Source organism: Nyctibius grandis, chromosome Z (assembly GCF_013368605.1).
Source record: "Nyctibius grandis isolate bNycGra1 chromosome Z, bNycGra1.pri, whole genome shotgun sequence".
Taxonomy (NCBI): Eukaryota; Metazoa; Chordata; class Aves; order Nyctibiiformes; family Nyctibiidae; genus Nyctibius; species Nyctibius grandis.
Window position 1 is genome coordinate 14468000 of NC_090695.1, and position 23737 is coordinate 14491736.

Sequence of the window (23737 nt, forward strand, 5' to 3'; positions counted from 1 at the left end):
AAGAGCTTAATCTTTATTTGGGACTTTTTCTGAGAAATTTTTGTAAATGAAAACTGTTACTTTGAATAGTCCACAGTGCAAATCACTACATTATGGACCTGCAACATAATAACATTTTTCCTTAAGGAACTTATTTATGAGGAAACTTCTATTTCTGTATAATAATAATGCATTTTATTTTATAATAATAAGCATGATATTGCACTTAATGGAAAATGCTGTTTACGAGTACAATAGTAAGGTCTTTAAGCAAACTCACATTTTGAGCAATATTGATTTTTCTTATATCATCCTGAATCTTCCCTAAAGCTTATGTTTTACTTTAATAAATAAGTTTGCCTTTATACAATTCTTAAATATTTATTAAAGTTCCTTAGTTCCAAATTAAATAATATTCATAATTAGTATATTTTTAAAATTAAACAATTTGGCCAACACACATAATACTGTAACCAAACTGTCTTCTCATTTCTCACCACAAATAATAACTAGTAATTATCTGCAAACTAAGTACCAAGCAACTACAGAGGAACAGAATTTAGTAGAAACACTATATGATAGCAGAGGTGCCAATATACAGTTGCAAATTGTGAAATACAAACAGCATTTCTTTTAAAACAGTTGAATACAAGAGTCCAGTAGGAAAACAAATAAATAAATTCAAAAGGCTAACTTTGTGAATTGTGATCAGATGAAGAATACTATGACAGTAAAATGTAATGTAATTACTACAGAGAGAGACTAAGTACTTTAAAAATCAGCTAGCTATGCATGAACTATAATGGAAGACCACATATTTTACACGGGGAATGTATAGATATAAAATTATCACCATTCATTAAATAGGTTTCTGTGACCACAAGGAATTGACACAGGAGCTGTAACTGGCTCCAGAGGCTTAAAATGCCTAACTGGGAAGTCACAGGAAACATAAGGAAACCACTTCAGTGATAAACAGACAGCTTAGCTTATTTTAAGTGCTAATACAAACAACCTTTAAGAGCCATCATTCTTATACATCAATGTGGATTCCATGTTTTATAGACATCAATTCTCTAGTGCCTGTTAAATACATAATAAACGAACACAGATGAGGTAAAGATGCTGTAATTGCCACATACAGCCAATATGGCAAAGGAGGAGTTTTTCCAAATGGGCAGATCCACAGGCCATGACGAATCCCGTCACGGACGTGATGAGAAGTCCAGGATATGAACAACATCCAGGGAAGAAAGCACCATGAATCCTTAAGCCTGAAAAGGTGCATAATAAACTTTAATGTCAGAGCCACAACAGGAATCACAGTAGAGCAATGAAGAAGTGGTCTCTGTGGAAGAGTCAGAGCAGCCTGCAGAAAAAAAAAATATAATTGGCAATGGCTACAATCATGACAAGAAAAGCAATGTTTCATGGATGTTTACAGGTGTATGATTAAGTTGCTAAGTGGAAGTGCAAAGAAAAACATACTGTTCCTTTCCTTTCCACTGTAGTTCATCAAAATCAATAACAATATGACTATTCAGATGTATGAGAGCTGTGTGCTGCCCTGTCTCTCTATTGTAAGATATGAATCATGCATCCTACTAAGCATTACCAATGGCAAAACAGGGAGGGAGAAGGATGAGGTATGCTATTTGTCATACAGTCATGTGGTATACAGGAACTTGTATAGTCTGCTGCACTGATTATCTGTATTTAATTTCAAGATAATTAAAAGGAAAACAACCATACAATACACTTAAAATATATAATATGCTTTACTTGAAACATTTCATATGTTTTAATGGCATTTATTTTCAAAAATACATCCTGTATTATACTACAGTTAGCACCCATGAAGTTGTTTTAGATGGACAATATCTAAAACAGAACAGTAATTGCCAATACAACAAAAATATGATCTAAGTTACATGTATTGTGATTGCCTTGACACAGCATTCTTTATGGACAGGCAAAAGACAAGTTCAGAAGCCAACATCTGAATCATTTGTGACTGGGGTTTTTATATCAACAACTCAGCTGAAAGCCTGATATTTCGTTTTAATTAAGGTGAATGCCTACCTAGTGAGATTACGTTTAGCCATTTTAAGAAGTGATAATTATTAATTTAAGAGACATACTCGAGAAAATATTCTGGATATACTTACTAGCAACAGCTAGAACTATCTCCACAAATTCAAAGAGTAAAAAAAAAATAAATAATAATATTTTGGATTTCTAAGCAACAAATAAGTAGATTCTTGTTTCTGTAAGCACAGAAGAAACGATAGCACATTACTAAAAGATCTATACAGCTGCTTATGTGATATTAATTAGCTCAATTCAGATACTGGTGAACATCTGGAAAGACTGTAACAGGCACTACAGACATACTCTTTGCACATGACGGTGCATCTGATTGTCATGTTGAACACATCCCTCACTGCATCTACTGCAGAAAGCAAACAAAGCACTGCTACAACCTGCCAGTCTGTAACCCGTTAATGCTTCAGTTGTGTTAATTGTTGCAGGATTCGACAGCTATGGTACCTGACAGTGGGACTCTGGAATAGTTTCATCAAGTTTTCATGGATAATTTAGACAACTGCTTGGAACTCTGTCTTCTCTGTAAGGAAACTGATGTAGCCTTAACCAAGAAATACAGAGATGGAAACTTATGGAATACTTTGTAATATAACAGCTTGTTAAACCAAAGCCAACGTTAAAAGGCTCGCAGAAAGCTTTGCTCTATTAGCTTCTCACTACATGCTTGTCTGTGACTCTCTCTTGATCAGGTGATGGGATTAAAAAGCTCATAAACTGTCTCAACAACTTTTCACTGTAACGGTATGGACCCAGCTCCTTAAAGTTGGTGCAAAGGCTGTAATTTCTACAACTTCATTTCTGTTTCATACAAGTTCAGGGATAAAAGTAGAAAAATCTTGTGATGGTGAAATTGTTTATCATCTACCCTACAAAGATAGCCAGATTTTTGTTACTGTCAGCAACAGCCTAAGAAGTCCATACTAGTCTAATTTTGAAAAACCACCCTGGATGGGGATACATTTTGGCAGATACCCTATTGACTTGTCACTATTTCTGCACTTTGAAAAAATCAGTGGCAAAGTCTAAACGAGTCTTTTCCCTCTGCCAAGGGAGGTTAGGTGCCAACAGCAACGCAGTGAGTAAGGAGAACTTGAACGTTAATTATGTATGCAATTTATCAGTATTAGTGCCAATCTTTATCCAGTTTTGGGGAGGTGCTGCTTAAATTTTTTTCATACAGAATTTTAGATGGCAGGGTTTTTCATACAGCAAACCTGAGCACTCAATTTTAGCAAGAGAAAACTTTATTTTGTAATTGCAGTACAGTCATTAGGCTACTGAAATGCTGTTGCCCAAGTTCTGAGAGAAGAACAGTCTGTTTTCTCTTTTACATCCTATAACTAGAGGAAGATTTACATCCTTGGGTTGCCAAGCCCAAGAGACAGACACGTGGTTCTCTTTGGCAATATAAGCTGTTACACTCTTTCTCCTAACAGGCAAATTTGTTCGCCTTTAGAAATCACCAGATCCTAAAAAAACAATAGTACAAGCCTTTTCTACCTTAAACCTCATGGAAAGAGTTGATCATGGTTTGGGTAGATTTAGGGGGATCAGGCTGCAGTTGCAGAAAGAACTTATTCACAACACTTTACCTTTCCATTTGCCTACATGTTCAATCAGATGCAAGATCTTCTTGAAGCTCCTGCTCCTCCAGCCCCTCTCACAAACTACAATGAGCAGCTGGAGGCAGGAGACAACAACTGCATGCAGGAGAACCCAAGCAAACTCTCTGCCTTAATGCTCAAAGTGACACCACAAAATTTATGTAACAACATGAGCTCCCTCACTCGTATTTCGTGATGCTTCACAAGTCTGAAGTCCTAAGTTTTGAGGCTGACCTATAAATTCAATGTTAAATTAATTGTGTGTGTGCAAAGCTTATTCTCCAATTCCAGAAATGCTCCTGTGCAGCCTGCGTTTGTCAGCAGTGGCACATTAACCAGCTGTGTTATTTACGTATGTTTGCCGGTACAATCTCGTTTGCCACCGACTGCATTCTCTACGGTTTTAGAAGCTGGTGAGTCTCAAGTAGCAAGCTAGCAATTTCTGCACATCTGTTCTGCAACATGAGTGTTTGGGTTACAATCCTGGGGCACACTGGGAGCAGCCCATCATGCTGTTCTTGTTTATCAGCAATGCTGAGTATGATGGCAGGCTACAGTAACTCTCACCTCTAGAGCTAGTCAATGAGACAGATTCTTCAAACACTGATTCTTAGATTCTGCTACACTTGTGTGCATATAAAACACAGTAAAAACTACCTGAAATACAAAGAACTACAAATTCTAAGTAGCAAAGTCTTTGTAGGCCTTATACATGTTGCAAAACTAATGTGGGCAAAAGGGCAGATCACATGCTACTTGGTACACAAGAATTTCTCAGAGTAAACATATAAATACCACAGGTGACTATTTACCCTGAATACTCCAGAAAAGTAATGATGACACCATGAAAAACAGCCCAACAGCCAAATAACCCGAGCAGCAAGCTGCGTCAGCAGGAATAGGAGTAGATGACTGGAGCAGTGTGGAGGTAGCATCTGAAGGCAGAAGGCAATACTGCCTTGTGCTGCATAGAAGGGTTACTTCAAGAAAGTAACCCATCATCAGATTTAAGAGTGATGATGAAGAGCTTTATAGATAATTGTGTAGAGTAATGTGCAAGACACTATTGTTAACAAATTAGTAATAAAGGTGTGGTTTGTTAATTAAAGTCTTAATTTATTAGTTACTTAGTAATGTATTGCATAAGCAGTAAACATTGTGGTCTCTTAAATCAGTTACTCTCAATCCTGCAATCTAAAGCAGAATGGGACTGGAACTAACAAATATCTAGCAAAAAAAGTAAGCCACAAAGTAACAAATTACATAGGCAGCAGCCTGAGATTATGACATAAACCTGAAAGGTGCATCACCTTAAGCTGAGGAAAAAAAAATTGCATATTAAAATCAGGTCTAGCTAGCCAGGCAACAACACAGCAGAAAAGTTTATGGGGATCACATTGTATCTAAAAAGATGCTGATGGCTTTGCAAAGAAGACACAAAACCTGTAACAATTTTTTTGTTTCTTTTTAAAAAGATAGAAGTGTTGCATGCATGTAATATTAAAAGAAATTAATCTATGCTATTTGGCTCAAATGAAGTCTCACCTAAAACACTACACACAGGTTGGGACAGGACCCTTTAAAGATAATTTAGGCAAAAGGCAATCCAGAGGAGACAAGAAAAATAGTAAGAGGTTTAGAAAACATAAATCCAGGCCCTTCAAATTTTTTGTGAGTTATTTAGTCAAGAAGAGACTTTTTTGTAAAGTATAATGGTTTTGCAAATTGTAAAAATAATGCTGTTACTGCTTTAAGGGTCAACAGACCTACACAGGATATAGTTTGCAGGTAAACATCCTTTATCACCCCTGTTAAGGTATGGAAGGGGTAAGAGTTTGTAGGCAAATGACTATGAAATAGCCTTTGGGCATCTTGCCTTCTCGTTACCTCAGCTAACTAAGTTTGGCTACTAATGGGCTATTCTTCTACGAGCCACATCTTGTATTTCTGATTTGAAAAACATTTTTGGGGAGAGCACAGTCATCAGCTGTCTTTTGTGAAGAGGCCTTAAAGAATAAGAAAACAAGACCTAACTGTCAACAACAATCCTTTAGGCTGGATGTTAGAAAAACAACTGCTAGCTGCTTGGGAATGGAAACAACACAGGAACAAATTAAGTCATGAAATTGCAATAATTTACGTTGTTAGGGATACTAGGGATAGGCTACTGTGGCAGGTGCATCTGGCCTGGTAAAGACCAGGGCTCTAGGACCTTTGTGTCCTTGCTTTTGCGCCCTTGCTTTCGGGCCTTTACAGTGACTGTTGTCAGGCTCACAGTCACCAGGAGGTGAGGCCCTTGGCCAATAAGAGCTGACATGGCCATGTATGACCACAGACCAGATTCGACTAGGGTATAAAGGGAGCCACACCAGGGGGCAAATTGAGTCAGTCCTCAGAGCAGCAGGTCTGCAGTCAGGGACTCTCCCCTTGGCCCGGGATGCCGCCCAAGGAAACTCCTTGAGGCTGAGAGCCCTCATCTTACAGGTGAGTGATTGTGCACATTTTGGATCCTCATTTCTAAAGCTTAAGAATACTTAAGTCGGTTGTGCAGTATTAATTCCTCGTACATCATTTTGAACTCGTGGTTTATGAACGCTGTTGGAGTGTTGAGCAATTTTGATAAACCTCATTTCTAGTTGGTTCTCTGCTGAACAATTTTTTGTTTGAATAAAGTTTATTTTGAGTTTATCACCTGCCTAATTTGATTTTGTAAGCCTCCATGACATTTAAATTGGCACAGGATGATGTCAATAGAGGAATTATTATGGAGGCACAGCCCTAGCATTTCTCCCCCAGGTAAAAAATGGGTGAAGGACACATGGTTCAACTCAACAGCAGTCGTAGAAAGAGTAGAACGATGCCGTGGAAATAACTGAGATGGCAAAGGTAAAGGGACTATGTGTGCCATCCTGGGTGCCTGTTTAATTCAAGTGCAAGATCATTATAATTATTCTGGAATGTTAGAGAAGGATAATTTAAAGAAGACATTATAAATAGATTGCTTAAAAGGAGAACTGAAAAGAGAAAGAGAGCACATGTGCCTATTAGAACAAAAAACCTGAGATCGTGCTACCATAAGCAGAACGACCCCCCAGTATTGTCCAAATCCGGAACCTGATCACGGCCACAGATCCCGAGGATTGGGATGGGGCCATCTGGGGAGACTCTAGTGAAAACGGTTCTGAAGAAACAGAAGAATTGGAGGGGAAAGACATGTGACCTCTTATTAAAATAGAGAGGCATACAGGCCCGCAAAGTGGGAGCCCCTGAACCCCTGACTGTACCACCCTCTGGACAGGACCTGAGCTCAGTGAATTACAGGCTAAATTCTCATGCAGGCTGGGCAAAACCAAAACTGAGTATCTTTAGAGAGTTTCTTTAATTGGGAACGATGAGATACTGCTGAGTGACAACAAGGTGGGGGGATTTTGGGGCCCCGGAGTGTTTCTGAGTGATGGGCCAGCAGGTGACCAGTTGATAATGTCTCGAGTGCCTTACTGGGCTGGGGGTGTGGACCCCAAAGAGCGAGGAGAGCCTATTATTATCAAGGTGAAGGGATTGTAGAGTTAGCTGAAGGAGTACAAAAGGCTGCTTGCATCCAGGCAATGTATGAGAGGGGGCTGCACCGCTGGACCCCAGCCACCTTAGACCTCTTATTAGGGGACTGCCGGGCGCTTTGAAAATACATGTTCAATCCCTTAGAGAGAGAGTTCAAAGGGCTACAGAGCACAATCAGGAAAACTCTCAGAACCCGCCTGTGCATGTGGTGACTTGGGCGGAGACGTTACACAATATAGTCACCCAGAGGCATTAGATGGGATGGGCTGATCCGGGCCGTGGCACTGACAGGAACAGGAGGGTCAGATAAGGCAGTTGCAAACCTCGCCCTGGATGGCTCTTCCTGGGAGTCTGAGCCCTGCCGAGGTAAACCAGATTGAAGCTATGATCTGGAAAGAAATGATCTTTGGAAAAGGCATTATTATCATTGCGAACCCCCGGGCAATGCTGCAGAGGCAATCTGCTGACCGTATCCGGAAACTGGTGGAATTGCTAGCAGGGAAAACCAATGACCAAGGAGAAACACTGGCAACCACCCTTCCTCACAATAGCACAGACACGATTATCCCTTTTGCATCCCTGTGAGGGGAACTGAATGGGTTAAAAAACTAGAAGTTGCAGTTTGGGGTTTGGGCCACCCACTCCACATGGTGAATTCCTGACAATAGTCTGCTGACAAGGAATCCTATATACTTATCCCCATGGGTCCGAGACAAATAAGTTTATAGAGTTCTTAATTGATACAGGGGCCCAAATTAGTGTTTTAAATAAGCAACAAGCCAATGAGTTAGGAATTAAACCATCAAGAAAAGATATAAACATAATAGGTGTGATGGGTGCAGCACAAAAATGTCCCACAGCTCGAACTCAACTTTGGCTACATGGGGCAAAGTGGATGATGACCGTGGAGGTGGCTCTAAGCCCTTGTAAGGGAAATATATTAGGATTTTAGGTACTAGAAGGCAAGCAGTGGTATCTACCTAATGGCAAGGTGTAGAGTTTTGGAAGCAGAGGAGCAAAGGCTGTCCATGCAGCTTGTTCCTGTGCTACCTCAATATAATGTAACTTGCATTTTCCAATACCTTCTGCCAACCACAGCTAAACAGGGTATTACAGAAGTAATTAACGACCCCAAGAAGAGACAGATCGTTAAGGTGCACCCATTCACCTTGTAATTCTCCAGTCTGGCTGGTTCGTAAGCCTGATGGGTGGTAGCACTGAATGATTTACTATCGTAGATAAAACAATAATACCCCACCACTAATGACTGGCGTCCCGAGTATAACCTCAATGGTAACAGCAATATGGGCAGTTGCCCACGTGTGGATGGCCGTCATAGATGTCAAGGATATGTTTTTCATGATCTCACTAAGGGAAGAGGATAAGCCTCAGTTTGCCTCTTCTTGGGAAGGGACACAATACACCTTTAATTGGCTCCCACAAGGATACAAACACTCCCCCAGGATTGCCCACAATGCCTTCACCAAACTCCACGATGCCATGGAGGTGCCGTCAGGTGTCCACATGTATCAGTACATAGACGATATCCTAGTTGGTGGAGATGATAAAGAACAGGTAGGGCAAGTGGCCGAAGACATCTGGAACCTATTGACTAAATATGGGCTAGACACTACACCTTCCAAATGTCAAGGTCCCAGACAAGAAATTAAATTCCTAGGAGCTTGGTGGATAGCTGGAGCAGTTGTGGTACCTGATGATACTCTGTCAGCTATTGAGAAAGGGCAAACTCCAGGCAGCAAGATGGAATTACAGCGGCTGTTAGGTACACTGGGCTACTGGACAAAGCATACACTGGGGTTCTCGGTGATCACCTGCCCTTTATATGACTTGTTCTGAAAGAACAGGGAATGGGGCTGGACTCCACAACACACAGAGGACCTTAATGCCCTAAACGATGACCGGAAGACCTGTCAGGGGCTAGGCCCACTACACCCACGAGACCCATTGAGGGTAGAGTGGGATTTGCAGAACATGCCTCCTATTGCGGTGTATTCCAAAAGAGAATGAGGGGGCCAGCTAGACCTTTATTATTCTCTGGTACCTCATTTAAGGAAACTGAACGACGGTACTCAGAGTGGAAGAAGGGACTCCTCTCACTTACCAGGGCAGTTAAGGAAGCGGAGAGGTCACATACTTCACAAGGCATTATACTGCAAGGCCCTTTACCTCTGCTAAATTTGATCCTTAAGGGATTACCCCCTCCTGAAGGAGTGACCCAGAAGGCCATGATACAGAAGTGGTATGCCTATCTAGAAGGAGTTAGTCAGTTACTGCCATTAAGAGAGGGCCTGGTCAAAGCCTCTAAGCTCCACCAACCTGTGAATCTGGATCTGGTTTTGCTGGGCCAACCCTATAACCTTTCCCTGATCAAATAGGTGCCCGAACTGACCACAGGCTCAGATGTACAAGGAGTGTGGTTCAGAGATGCATCTGCCCACCAAGTGGGATCCAGGTGGCAATATAAAGCAGCAGCATTGGAAATTGGTATGGGGAAAACGATTACACAGGAGAGAGAAGGCAGCGCACAAGTGGGAGATATGCGCATCTTCCTGCTGGCAGCAGAGAATGGCACCACTGTAATTTACACTGATTCCTTTGCAACCTATAAGGGTGCTACAGAGTGGATATGCCAATGGGAATCCCATCAGTGGGAAGTGGGCTGTACGAAAGTCTGGAGGGACGGAGACTGGTAATGACAGTTAGAAATAGGCAGATCATGACCCCTAAAGTTGGGATGGGTAAAGGGCCGTGTAAGGAATGAGACCCCTGCCACAAAATGGGATCAACAGGTAGACCACCTGGCCCAAACTAAGGCAGCTGATAGCAACAAGGAAGACTGGAGTCGGTTGGCTGAGTGGCTGCACGTTAAGTGAGGCCACTCAGGGAAAACAGACCTCTATTATGAGTGTTGGTCCCAGGGACGGCCAGTGTCCATGAGAATATGTGAAGCAGTTCTTAGGGCTTGTCCACAATGTTGGATAAGGCTTAAGGCTAACCACTCAAATCAAGCCCAAGCCCAGCATATCAAGAGGCAAAGCTCTCTGGAGGACCTAGCAAATTGATTATATTGGGCCCTTGAGACCATCCCATGAGAAGAGATATATTTTGGTAGGAGTAAAGGTGGTGTCAGGACTGACTATGGCTACAGCTGTTAGATGGATCAGATGGTCCACGTGTTGAGAGAGTGGTTTAGTATTTTACCCACTCCTGAGTGCATTCAAAGTGATAATGGGTCGCATTTTATGGCCACAGTGGCGCAAAACTGCGCATAAGGGGACAGCATCAAAGGGATGTTTCACACAGCGTATTATCCCCAGGCTAATGGTAGAGTTGTATGAACCAATGGTTTGATTAAAAGACATGCTGATGTCTCACGCCACAACTGGGACACACGATTCCTCCTTGGAATTAAATCTTGCAAGAGAGGTCAAGGACAACAGAAAGGGCTTCTTCAAATACATTGCAGGTAAAGCCAACACTAGAGGCAATGTAGGCCCACTGATGAATGAGGTGGGGGTCCTGGAGACAGAGGATAAAAAGAAGGCGGAGTTACTGAATGCCTTCTTTGCCTCTGTCTATACTGTTGGAGGCTGTCCTGAGGAGCCCCGGACCCCTGAGGCCTCAGAAGAAGTCAGGATAGAGGAGGAATCTGTCTTGGTTGATGAGGGCTGGGTCAGGGACCAATTAAGCAACCTGGACGTCCATAAATCCATGGGCCCTGATGGGATGCACCCACGGGTGCTGAGGGAGCTGGCGCAAGTCATTGCTAGGCCACTCTCCATCATCTTTGCTAAGTCGTGGGCAACGCGAGAGGTGCCTGAGGACTGGAGGAAAGCGAACGTCACTCCAGTCTTCAAAAAGGGCAGGAAGGAGGACCCGGGTAACTATAGACCGGTCAGCCTCACCTCCATCCCCGGAAAGGTGATGGAGCAACTTGTCCTTGGTGCTGTCTCTAGACACATCAAGGATAGGGGGATCATTAGGGGCACTCAGCATGGCTTCACCAACGGGAAGTCTTGCTCAACCAACTTGATAGCCTTTTATGAGGATGTAACCCGGTGGATAGAGATGGTAAAGCTGTGGATGTGGTCTATCTCGATTTCAGTAAAGCGTTTGACACGGTCTCCCACAGCATCCTCGCAGCTAAACTGGGGAAGTGTGGTCTGGATGATCGGGTAGTGAGGTGGATTGTGAACTGGCTGAAGGAAAGAAGCCAGAGAGTGGTGGTCAGTGGGACAGAGTCCAGTTGGAGGCCTGTGTCTAGCGGAGTCCCTCAAGGGTCGGTTCTGGGACCAGTTCTATTCAATATATTCATTAATGACTTGGATGAGGGATTAGAGTGCGCTGTCAGCAAGTTCGCTGATGACACAAAACTGGGAGGAGTGGCTGATGCGCCGGAAGGCTGCGCAGCCATTCAGAGAGACCAGGACAGGCTGGAGAGTTGGGCGGGGAGAAATTTAATGAAATATAACAAGGGCAAGTGTAGAGTCCTGCATCTGGGCAAGAACAACCCCATGTACCAGTACAAGTTGGGGACAGACCTGTTGGAGAGCAGCGTAGGGGAAAGGGACCTGGGGGTCCTAGTGGACAACAGGATGACCATGAGCCAGCAGTGTGCCCTTGTGGCCAAGAAGGCCAATGGCATCCTGGGGTGTATTAGAAGGGGTGTGGTTAGCAGGTCGAGAGAGGTTCTCCTCCCCCTCTACTCTGCCCTGGTGAGGCCGCATCTGGAATATTGTGTCCAGTTCTGGGCCCCTCAGTTCAAGAAGGACAGGGAACTGCTAGAGAGAGTCCAGCGCAGAGCCACGAAGATGATTAAGGGAGTGGAACATCTCCCTTATGAGGAGAGGCTGAGGGAGCTGGGTCTCTTTAGCTTGGAGAAGAGGAGACTGAGGGGTGACCTCATTAATGTTTATAAATATGTAAAGGGCAAGTGTCAAGAGGATGGAGTCAGGTTCTTCTCAGTGACATCCCTTGACAGGACAAGGGGCAATGGGTGCAAGCTGGACCACAGGAGGTTCCACTTAAATTTGAGGAAAAACTTCTTTACGGTGAGGGTGACTGAACACTGGAACAGGCTGCCCAGAGAGGTTGTGGAGTCTCCTTCTCTGGAGACATTCAAAACCTGCCTGGACGCGTTCCTGTGTGATATGGTCTAGGCAATCCTGCCCCGGCAGGGGGATTGGACTAGATGATCTTTCGAGGTCCCTTCCAATCCCTATCATTCTGTGATTCTGTGATTCTGTGATTACCACAGGTGGTCTTTATTGTTAACTACCACTGGGGAAGTTATGGAAACCCCAAAATTTGAGCGTTTTGTCCTATGGTACCATTAATGGGTGACCATCTACACCAGACAAACAAAGGGACCAGTTCTCATTAAGGATGTATGTGGGCCAGTCTGTAATGGTGAAACTGCCCTCCACTGGCATTGTACCCATGTCCCTGGCCAAGCCCAGAGGCTTATACACCTAGGAAGCCCTGGACGGGAGCAGAAAAACCCACCATATCAGTGCTTGGTGGATAATCCCTGACTTCTAACCCTGAAGCCTGGTTCCATGGAACAGAGGCGCAGCTTTGTGCTTTCTGACAGGACAATGGGATCATGGACTGCCCTGATGCTTGTGCAGGCAGTGCTGACAGCGACCAATGCAGACAACACAGACCTGGATGACAATGTAGAGGCAAAAATGGTGGTGGGATTCACACAAATGATGAATCTAAACTCGGTAACAGTTTGTCTACTTACCCCCAAACCAGTGGAAGACCCTTTACCAATTTTTGTGCAGGACATCAACATATCATTAGCCCTCAAGCTTACATGGGAGCAACATAATAATTATAGTTGGAGGTTTAGAGAGATCGAGGGAAGAGGCTATACTTACATTGTGTACACTTGGGCACCGGGCATGGTAAACGCTAGTTCGGTATGGGATGCTAAATATGATTATATCCTCCAGCCTACCCATGAGGCCACAGGGTGGAGTCGGAATGGCACTACACCATGCCCTGGAATTCCATGGGGAACTACCGAATATAGTGCTTGGTGGAGCACTGATGATCATTCCCTACAATATACAAAACCCTTGAATGCCTCGTGGCACACCAAACACCCTGAAAGGGACAATAACAAATGTCCCAGCACCTGTAAGCAAGATTTGCAGAACTGCCTCTGCAACTGCACATGGTCTAGATACACTTCTGTGTCTAGCTGGTATGGGGAAGAGGATAAGGTATTCCCAGTGGGGAAAAACCTGCTCTGGAACTGTCAGACAGAGATCAGATACAAGGGCATAGATAAAATGCCACTATTATTGCTATATCCTCCTGCTGAGTAAGCTTTAATACAGGGCTGCCTATGCAGCAATACCAGTTACTAACAGCCTTTGGCCCTAAATTGTAGCAAGAAAGACTACTGTCATCCCCTTACTACTATGCCAGGTTCGTGTCAAACATTCTTTGTCTCTGCATCCTGCAAGTTAGTGTGGGCATGTTCCAAGTCACCTATTCTCCCAATTGTATCCAACCATCCCCAGGCTAGCATGTACACCAGCCGTGCTCTCTCTCTGTCATATTTATTGGGAAGGACCTATACCACATCAGTGGTGGGATCATAGACTAAGGGATTTATGGAAAGGATGGCAGAAGGCCTCAACACAAGTTGTGTGGTGGATGGAGTTGGTATTCAGCCTGGGAATTGCTGCGGTGTGAAACTAACGGTATTTTGGAACTAGGCCTGAAATTGTCTGCCTTGGCCAATGCTACATCTGATAGTTTGGGGCTTTTAAATAATCAGTTAAAACATACCAGTAAAATGACTATTCAAAACCAAGCCTTATTAGATCTGGTATTATCAAAGGAGAAAGGTGTATGTGGGGTCCTGAATCTATTGGCAGAAGAGTGTTGTGTCCACATCCTGAATGTATCAATGCCACTCCAGGATCAGATCAGCAAAATTAAGAAAGTAGCAAAAGACTCAGAGGCCACTGTTGCTGCACTGGTACCTAACTGGTTGGGGAACGTCTTTTGTCATGTTTGTGTTTTCTTTGTCAGGATGGCTAACCAGTCTTCTCCAATCTCTGATAATGGCTGTAGTTGTGCTTGTTGTGATTTGCATTGTTGTGAGCTGTGTTAAGTGTGCAACACTAAAACCTGTGTTAAGTGTGGAATGCACTCCCTTGAAGTCTGTTCGTGTAGCTAACGTTCCCTTGAAGCCTGTTCATATAATTGATGTTCCCTTAGCCTCTGTTTGTGTAGTTGATGTTCCAGTACAACCTCAAGCAACTGAGAAATGATGACCCACAGTAAGCATCAAACTCACGAAGACTGCACTCCATTTCAGCTTTGGAGGCAAGAGGTGATTGTACCACCACTCCAGTGTAACCAGTTGAATTGTGACTGTGGTCACAGGGTGAATTGTGTGGCAGATGCACCCACCCTGATAAAGACCAGGGCTTTGGGACCTTTGCGTCCTTGCTTTTTGCACCTTTGCTTTCGGGCCTTTATGGTGACTGTTGTCAGGCTCATGGTTACCAGGAGGTGAGGCCCTTGGCCAATAAGAGCTGACATGGCCATGTATGACCACAGACCAGATTCGACTAGGGTATAAAGGGAGCCACACCAGGGGGCAAATTGAGTCAGTCCTCAGAACAGCAGGTCTGCAGTCAGGGACTCTCCCCTTGGCCTGGGATGCCGCCCAAGGAAACTCCTTGAGGCTGAGAGCCCTCATCTTACGGGTGAGTGATTGTGCACATTTTGGATCCTCATTTCTAAAGCTTAAGAATACTTAAGTCGGTTGTGCAGTATTAATTCCTCGTACATCACTTTGAACTCGTGGTTTATGAACGCTGTCAGAGTGTTGAGCAGTTTTGATAAACCTCATTTCTAGTTGGTTCTCTGCTGAACAATTTTTTGTTTGAATAAAGTTTATTTTGAGTTTATCACCTGCCTAATTTGATTCTGTAAGCCTCCGTGACAGCTACACAAACGTTCTCCGTCATGGAAAGTGTAACCATATTTACCCTTGCCTCACTGAATGCAGTAAAGAGACAAGTCACCTCCCAATACTATGATACAATACAATACTCAACTTTCTAAACAGACATTGATGAAGAGTGTCATCTAGTGGCCGTAATAAAGAAAAAATACTGGTAATAATCTCAAATGCAAGAAAAAGTAGCAATAAAATGTAAACAATACTTTCTAACAACTAGCCATTCATTACTTGCATTTACTGATTTTAAAATAAGAAAATACACAGGAATAATTATAGATTTAAATGCTATACCAAAATGTTAGTATTACAGGACCCATTAGTCAACCAAACTAGCTTTTCTTTTCTTTATATAGTTTTATAATTTTACAGTCTTTCCATATGCAGAAAGGATAGAAAAGGGGAGAACTACGGACTACCTAGGGAGGAGCAATGCCAGGCACCAGTACATGCTGGAGGCCGACTGGCTGGAAAGCAGTTTTGAGGAAATCCAACTTGTTGAATAACAGGTTGAATATGAGCCAGCAATGTGACCTTGTGGCAAAGGAGGCCACCGGTGGTATCCTGGGCTGCATTAGGAGTGTGGCCAGTGGGTCCAGGGAGGTGATCCTTCCCTTTCCCCTCCGCACTGGTAAGGCCACCTCTGGAGTGCTGAGTCCAGTTGTGGTCTCCCCACTACAAGAAAGACATGGAACTACTGGAGATGAGTGCAGAGAAGGGCTACTAAGATCATGAAGGGACTGGAGCATCTTGCATATGAGGAAAGGATGCGAGCTGGGACTGTGCAGCCTGAAGAAGAGAAGGTTCAGGGGAGATGTCATCAAGGTGTACCAATATCTGAAGGGAGGGTGTAAAAAGAACAGAGCCAGGCTCTTTGCAGTGGTGCCCACTGACAGGGCAAGAGGCAACAGCACAGACGTGAAACACATGAGATTCCTCCTGAATGTAAGAAAACACATTTTCACTGTGACAGTGACTGCGCATGGGAACAGGTAGCCCAGAGAGGTTGTGGAGTCTACATCCATGGAGATATTAAAAAGTTGTCTTGACACAGTCATGAGCAACTGGCTCCAGGTGAGCCTGCTTCAGCAGGGAGGTTTGAGAAGATGACTTCCAGAAGAGCCTTCCAGCTACAACTGCTCTGTGATTCTGTGAAAATGCCCTCTTTGTCAAGACAAATATAAGGGGGAAACTGACCAAATGTACAAATAGGAAAAGGTCTTCTCTACAAACAGTGATATTGTACGTAAACAAAAACTATTTTCCTATACGAAGGCTGATTTTTATATCTCAGCTATAAGCAATAATGCTTCTTGTATTTAGCTGTCTCCTACATATTTTAAAAAATGGTAAACAATTTTGCATTGTTATTCTTTAATTAAAGGATTACAAAGAACAGCAATTTTCCTTCCGCCTCCTTCCTTCCTCTGCTTCCTAGGAGCTATTATTTCCTTTGTCATCCGTATGAAGAGCGTAACACTATTATAAGCAAACTGGAGGAGGAGAAAGAAGGCCAGACCGTCAAACAACTAAGTTATGCTCTGGTTGAATGGATAAAGGTTGGTATCTTCCCCTCTCCTGGCAGGTCCATCTGTAGGTGGGGGCATATATTTTGGGAGAGGGGAGAGTAAATAGCATGTTTGTATACGTAGGCTAGCAACATCAGCGTAATCAAACCGTGAGGACTCGTGTTGCTGAGCAGAGCAAATTCCTGATCACAAGCAGAGTGGCACGGCTCTAGCAATGGCGACCAGGAGCTAGCTGGGGGTTATGAGGGTCTGCATGAGGTACGACATCTGGAGGGCAGTGTTAAGAGAACTGTGGCTGGGGCTGGCACAGCTGGAGCTTACAAAAGGTGCAAATGTTTTGGAGAGTATACGGAAGAGACTGTTGTGGTCAGCAAAAGCTGGGTATATATGTTTGGAGCAGGCAGGAACTCAGACATATACGTACGTATGTGAATAGGGAAGCAGGACGAGGACACATCTAAACTGCTGGAGAACCACTGAAAAAGAATGCCATAATCTGGTAATACTAATCCTATTGAGAAACTCTGTCCTAACAAGCAGTTCTGCAAAGGGATGATAATCACATATATTCCTTAACAGCAGCCAATACACCTTTTTACTTTTATTAACAAGTTTGACACTTGCTTTATTTTCTTTTTTTTACAATGAACTATATTTAAGGCCAAACTCAGACTGCCTTTTTAAAGGTGACAGCTCATATATAGCTTGTTTGTGGAAGAAGTATTCAGGGCTGGCTAAAACCAAACGTACTACTCAGTAAGACTGAATGAAATCAAACAGCAGCTGGATTATCTACTTTCCAGATATTTCTACCCCTTATTGTAAACAGAAATGGAATAATCCACTTTATGCACAAAGCGCGCACGGCAGCACTTAACTGTTTAACTTGAATAACAAAGCAACTATGTGATACACATAGGATACTGCATAAAAGGGCTTTCATCACTCTTTTTTCAGAGCCTTGTACGGAGCAGAACTTAACAGTAGATGTAAAATATTGTAGGGCTTTTAAAATCATAACAACTGCGTACAAATATAATTCCCATATATCTATTAAAAATTTATCTAATTAAAGTATCATTGGAACTTTTTTTGTTTAGGATACGGCAGAAGAACAATAAAGCAAACAGTGATGAATAAAGAAAATAAACAATCACTGATCTACTGACTTACCTTTAATGACAGGGAGCCAGCAAGAAAGAAGTGGTCCACATCAATGACAGAGGCGAGGAAGCCAGCCAGAGTGACCTCAGTGAAGTCACTTTTCTTCCTGAGTCCGATCACTATTGCCCAGGACCACACTCCTAGTATACCATGCACTGCATTATCAGAGAAGGCTCGGAGCCAGTCGTTTTGCTGAATGAAGGAAAACTGCAGAAGTCTGTCTGCTACAAAGCAGAATATTCCCAAACCTAGACTAGAAATAACTGAAGCTGTACTGAAAGTTTGGAGAAGGGCATGGGCCTTTTCAGTCTCAGATGCCATGGCAAAAACCATGTCACTGCACACAAAGTGTCATCAGCATATACACTGTGCATTGTCCTTTGTATCGTCAGTTGTTCTGTAAATGTCAGAGAACAGAAAGAAAACTATTAAAGGAAAAAGTCCATTAGCACAAAGCATTTGTTATCATAGCTACAACTGAGATTAAGAAACACAAATTCAATGTTTGCACTTAATATTCCTAGGGAATTTTTGATTTCAGTTAATTTGTTGACTTGAACTCTACAGCTCTGAATTAAAACACTTGTCCTGTTTTAATTAGAACAAGCACCTTTGTAACATGGAAAGCTCTAACTCCACTTTCTGAAATCTTAAATTAAACAAAATAATTTGAAACATAGCTATGATAATACATCAAATAGGTTTCAGGTTTCCTCCTGGTCTTAAATACATGATATTCATCAAATTAAATCCTTTACACTGTAACAACAACAAAAAAGATGCAATTTGGAGGATTCTTAGGACAGATGCTCAAAAATCCCAAATCTCTCCATGCAACAACTGTTAAAACTGAGTTTTTAATCTATAATCCAAAACACTATTTTCATTTACATATTTTGTAAACATATGTACTATCACCCTGGTACCCCTGTCTGAGCAACTCCTTGTTTAGCTTGGAGATTGGCATGTAGAATAAGCATTAAGAAAACCAGAACCAGTGAAATATCTTTACTATTTATCATAAACACAAAGACAACAGCCACTCAGTCAAGCAGAATTAACCAAAACTAATTCCTTACAGAGCAAAACTACTTATGGTTTTCCTCAGCATGTGTTCCAGCAGCAAATTCTACTGTTACTTTTAGGACTTGTCTATTGTCTGCCATGCCACATTACCTTCATAACAGCTCTTTTTTCAGGAAAAAATTAACTAATCCCAGTCATTTTACTTTTCAAAAGTTGACTGTTGTAATTTGAAAATAAAGGCATTGTTATTAGCATTAATAATCACTCAAAAGTCCTTAAAAACTAGTTATGTTCTGTAATTGTTATGAAACCCTCTTGCACAAGGTGATTTCTTGGTAATAATTATTGTCCTTAATAACTGCCTGACACCTCAAAAGAAATTCCAAAAAATAATTCAAGATCTTAAATATACCCCCACCCCACTCCCAAGAAGCAATTATAGGATACCCAGATTACAAAGACAGAGTACTAATTTCTGTGATAACATTAAAAAGAACACTTTTGAAATAAAAATCCTCATGAAAATGATGTATTCCCTAGCTTTGTTATGTTAAATATACTGAAAAGCAGTCTTCAAAGGACGGTATCAATTCTAACTCTCCCAACTGTTATGCTCTTCTGTCTTTTTGGGGATAGACCACAGTTTCAAAGCCTACATCCTATCTAAAAATGGATTCTTCCCAAGGGGTTGCTATTTCTGTGCAATACATTAGATCTTCATAATCCTTCTTCATACGCTTCTATCAGGTAAATTTTTATTCTAAATGGGCTTTTTGTGAGTGTATTAGACTTCCTGTAAAAATGAATACTTCTAACAATGTTGACACATAATAGTTTATGATTTTAAACACATTATTGATTATAAGCCCCAGAAAATATAAAGTGTTTCTTCCAGATTATTTACATGCCTGTTTATCATAGAATTATCCACAAGACATGACTACTGGCATTGATCTTTATAGAAGCCCACTGAATCATTTATTTGGAAAACCTTAAAAAAAAAGAAAAGAAAGCATGAATGATACATGGACTTTGCACACAGATGAAAAAAAGTGGGTCAAGTTTAGAGCCTGTTAACTGTGACTGTGCCTCCTCTGAATGAACATGTAGACACAAAGTATCTCCTGAAACACTGGAACTGCCATTTTCTGGTGGGTGACTTTACAATATACAGTACATTTCTGAATAAATTCCATTTTAAGGAACAAATGGTGATCTCCTCACAAATGCTTCTTCTATATAACCATCATGTCAGATTGAATTTTATTTAAAATTACCATAAAATCTGTATAAGAATCCAATCTGTGAAGAGCTGATGTAGCAACATACCTTTAAAAAGCACATCAGTATTCAGAATCAAACTTACCCTGGGACTAGGAGAACATATTTTTTCCATTCCAGTCGCCTTATTCCAGTAGCAAACGTGGTCTATGCCTTAGCGCTGAGCCTCTGTGCTTTCTGAATCCAGTCTGCCCAGTCCAACGCAGGAAAGACCAAACACCATTTGTTCCATCCTAAATAAACGTAATCAGGCAGCAGTAAGCACTGATACTAGACAAAGCTCTTCAAACTTTCTACAAAACATATATGAACACTGACCAAGAGCCAAAAATACAGAAAGAAGCAACATCTTTTTAATGAAATTCTGAACAAATATAATTGAGCTAAAAGCAACTTCAGCTGGGGCTTAGAAGTTCTGTTAAAGAAAGCTGGAAAAAAAGACCATAAAACAAAAGAAGGGCACAAATAAAGATGGAACAAGATAATAATTAAAAGATAGCAAAACCCAATGTCATGAAGTCAGAAAAGGGCAATTCCAGCCTTCTGTTTTAAGTAATTGCATTTCAAAATATAGAGAGATCTATTTTAACAGATTTTTTCCTTGTAACTGTGTGCCTGAAAGATTCCCACTTAATAAAACATTTATGTCACATTCAGGGATCTCTTTTAAATTTCATCCCATCAATTAGTGACCTTGGAATAGATAAACAGAGACTTATAATTCAAATAGCAACAGAGGTCTGTATCAGTTCTATGGCAGGCTTACAGTGCTTTGCTATGGGTATTATTAATGTGCATAAAGTACACAGGAAAAGTATCACTATGGACTTAAAAAAATGCAAAATGAGTATGATTTGAGAATTATGTTATCATGAAATAAAGGTAACAATGCCAACTGGAGAACAAGGACAATACGTGAATGGGTGTCTTTGAGCCAGAATGAAGAACAGGAGGCAAAAATGTGGTTTCAGATTATCCTTAGTCAAGAGCCATGGCATAACTGTTCTTTTTAAACAGGCTACCTCTGCCATCTTTTTATAGACAAAAATGACTGCTGTCTGTGTAAAAATCAAATTACATTCCCAGGTACAACAGCATAAGTATAAATATTCCGCAGATCAAGAGTGAAATCAGACTAGAAAAAGCAAAACTCTGTTCAACCAAAATAATCTCTGAAATGACAATTTTTAATATAAAACTAGAAACTGTATTTTTTGTCTGAAAAATAATGATTTTCAGACAGTTTACAAAATACCACAATAAAGTGTCATAGGTTTTTTTATCCTATAAATCTCAGAAAGCATAGTTGCAGAGCTTACATTCTGGTTAAAACAGAACAGTGGAAAACAGATGTATTACACAAGAATGATTACAAACCTACGGGTCATCAGTCCAGTTAACATACTGAATGAAAGATTTAGGTTGAGTTGAAGGGAAGATGTAGGTTGAGTTTACATAAAACACATGCACACTACAGCTGATAGAGTAACATTGCTTAAAGTTCTGATTTCTCATTACATTTTTATATGAGATAAAGCATTATGCATAATCATAGAATCATAGAATGTCCTGAGTTGGAAGGGACCCACAAGGATCACCGAGTCCAACTCCTGTCCCAGCATAGGACAGCCCCAGAAGTCACACCATGTGTCTGAGGGCCTCCACCTATACCCACAAAATGCAATTTTGCTGATATATTTAATTTCATTTAAGGAAATTATAAAAATAATTTTAACAAACGTACAGTTAACATTGTAAATTACTGACACAAGAAGATATTTAGATCAAAGCTGTAAATATGCATTTGGGGAAACAGCTGACACTAAGAGGCCTTTCAACTCATGGTGTAAGAGCAAAACAAAAATTCAAGGGCTAAAATGATCATTTAGAAATATTGTTCTCCAAAATTTTTGCCCCAGTTTTGCAAGAAGTTACGAGGTACACAAATACATATAGGAATTTAATGCATAAAATTAGTAGAATTATGCACTTCATGCAATAAGTCAAAAGATCGCAGTAGTCCCTTATAATTCTATAATCTCCTAGAAAACCAATATTTGATACTGGATGTTAATTTGTATGAAAAACTCCATAAAGTACAACTACCGTTTAACACACAAGCTCAAACCTTTAATGTATTATCTCCTGGAAAAGAAGGTCCGAGCCTAAAACAACCTGTGAAGAACTGATAATATAAATATTTTGGGGTCATATAATTATACTGCATCATTGGGGTTGGAGGGTGGAAGGAGGCTGAAGAGGAAAGAGGACAAAAGCACGCAAGAAATTGGTACAATTTTACCAATACGCTGAGGAACAAACTGAATGAAACCCACATGAAAATAAAGAAAAACAAACAAACAAGCAAACCCCGCCACAAAATCAGGATTTAATTAAATTGTGTATTTCAGGGACCATAAATTAAAGTGTTTGAAAAGAGATACCAAGACACCAAAACGCAGACCTTCTCCTTAATGAGTACTTTGGAACTGAGATGTACCTAAAAGAAAGAGTTGAAAGAAATATCCTGAAAGTATTTAGTAACTAGAAACAGACCACAGTACTATCCAGTGGAAGAAATCATTTGTCATCCTAGAAAAAAAAAGAAAAAAAAAAAAGGAAAAGAGCCTTAGCAGTTTATGTATCAACCTCATTAACTACAACAGCATTCAGATCAGAAATGGCTAATCCAATTTAACATTAAAATACAATCAGTATGTGTACCTAAAGAGAGGGACAAAGGAAAGACAGGCATGCGGCAGACATGTAAAATTACAGAGATCAGCAACAATTTTTATGTCTTGAGGAAAGGGTATGCTTTGTCTCAACACCCTGCACCAAAGTCCCTCATCAGCCATCTCCTCAGTCATTAAGAAATAAAAATGTACTGTCATCTTTACCGCAAAAACGGAGCCAAAAGTGCCAGGGAGCCTCACATGCCAGTGACATGCCCAGCTTTAGGTGAAGCACCGCATTACTCCTTATGTTAAGACCTGACACGACGTATGGATACCTATATTAACAAAACAGGAATTCGACACTGGCTCCTCTCAAGACTCCTACGAGAGCCTTCCCCTGCTTTAGCTTCTTCTCAGTAAAACACTGCATTGCCAGCGCCCCGGGGTCCCCTCACTAACGGACCCCCTACACCCTAACCCCGCGCAGGCAGCCCGGAGCCACGAGGAGAAGCCCACGTCTACCCGGCGCGGGCGGCGGCGGGCGGCTTCCCGCCTCGGCGGGGTGAGGCTGCCGTGAGGCTGCCGCTCGGTAGCCCCCTCACCCCGCCAAGGCGGGAAGCCGCCCGCCGCCGCCTCCGCCCTCTGCGCCCACCTGAAGTGCAGCCACCGCCAGCCGCCCCCTTCGCCCCATGAGGCGCAGCCGACCCGCCCGCCCGGAGCGCCGTAGGCGCGGAGCTAGGAAGCATGCGTGGCCGCGGAGCACGCCGGGACCCGCCGCGGCTGAGGGAGGTGTCTCTC

At 41.9% G+C, this 23737-nt stretch overlaps 1 protein-coding gene across 1 annotated transcript; it reads right to left on the bottom strand.

The window, feature by feature from the left end:
• Window positions 1–237: 237 nt before the first annotated feature.
• TMEM267 (transmembrane protein 267) lies at window positions 238–23667 on the bottom strand. Its single transcript, XM_068423567.1, has 4 exons — window positions 23592–23667; window positions 20347–20494; window positions 17964–18351; window positions 238–1348 (listed from the first exon to the last, which is right to left on the bottom strand). The coding sequence occupies exons 3-4, from the start codon at window positions 18285–18287 to the stop codon at window positions 1013–1015; spliced, it is 660 nt and encodes a 219-aa protein (XP_068279668.1). The 5' UTR covers window positions 18288–18351; window positions 20347–20494; window positions 23592–23667; the 3' UTR covers window positions 238–1012.
• Between the last annotated feature and the right edge of the window lie 70 nt (window positions 23668–23737).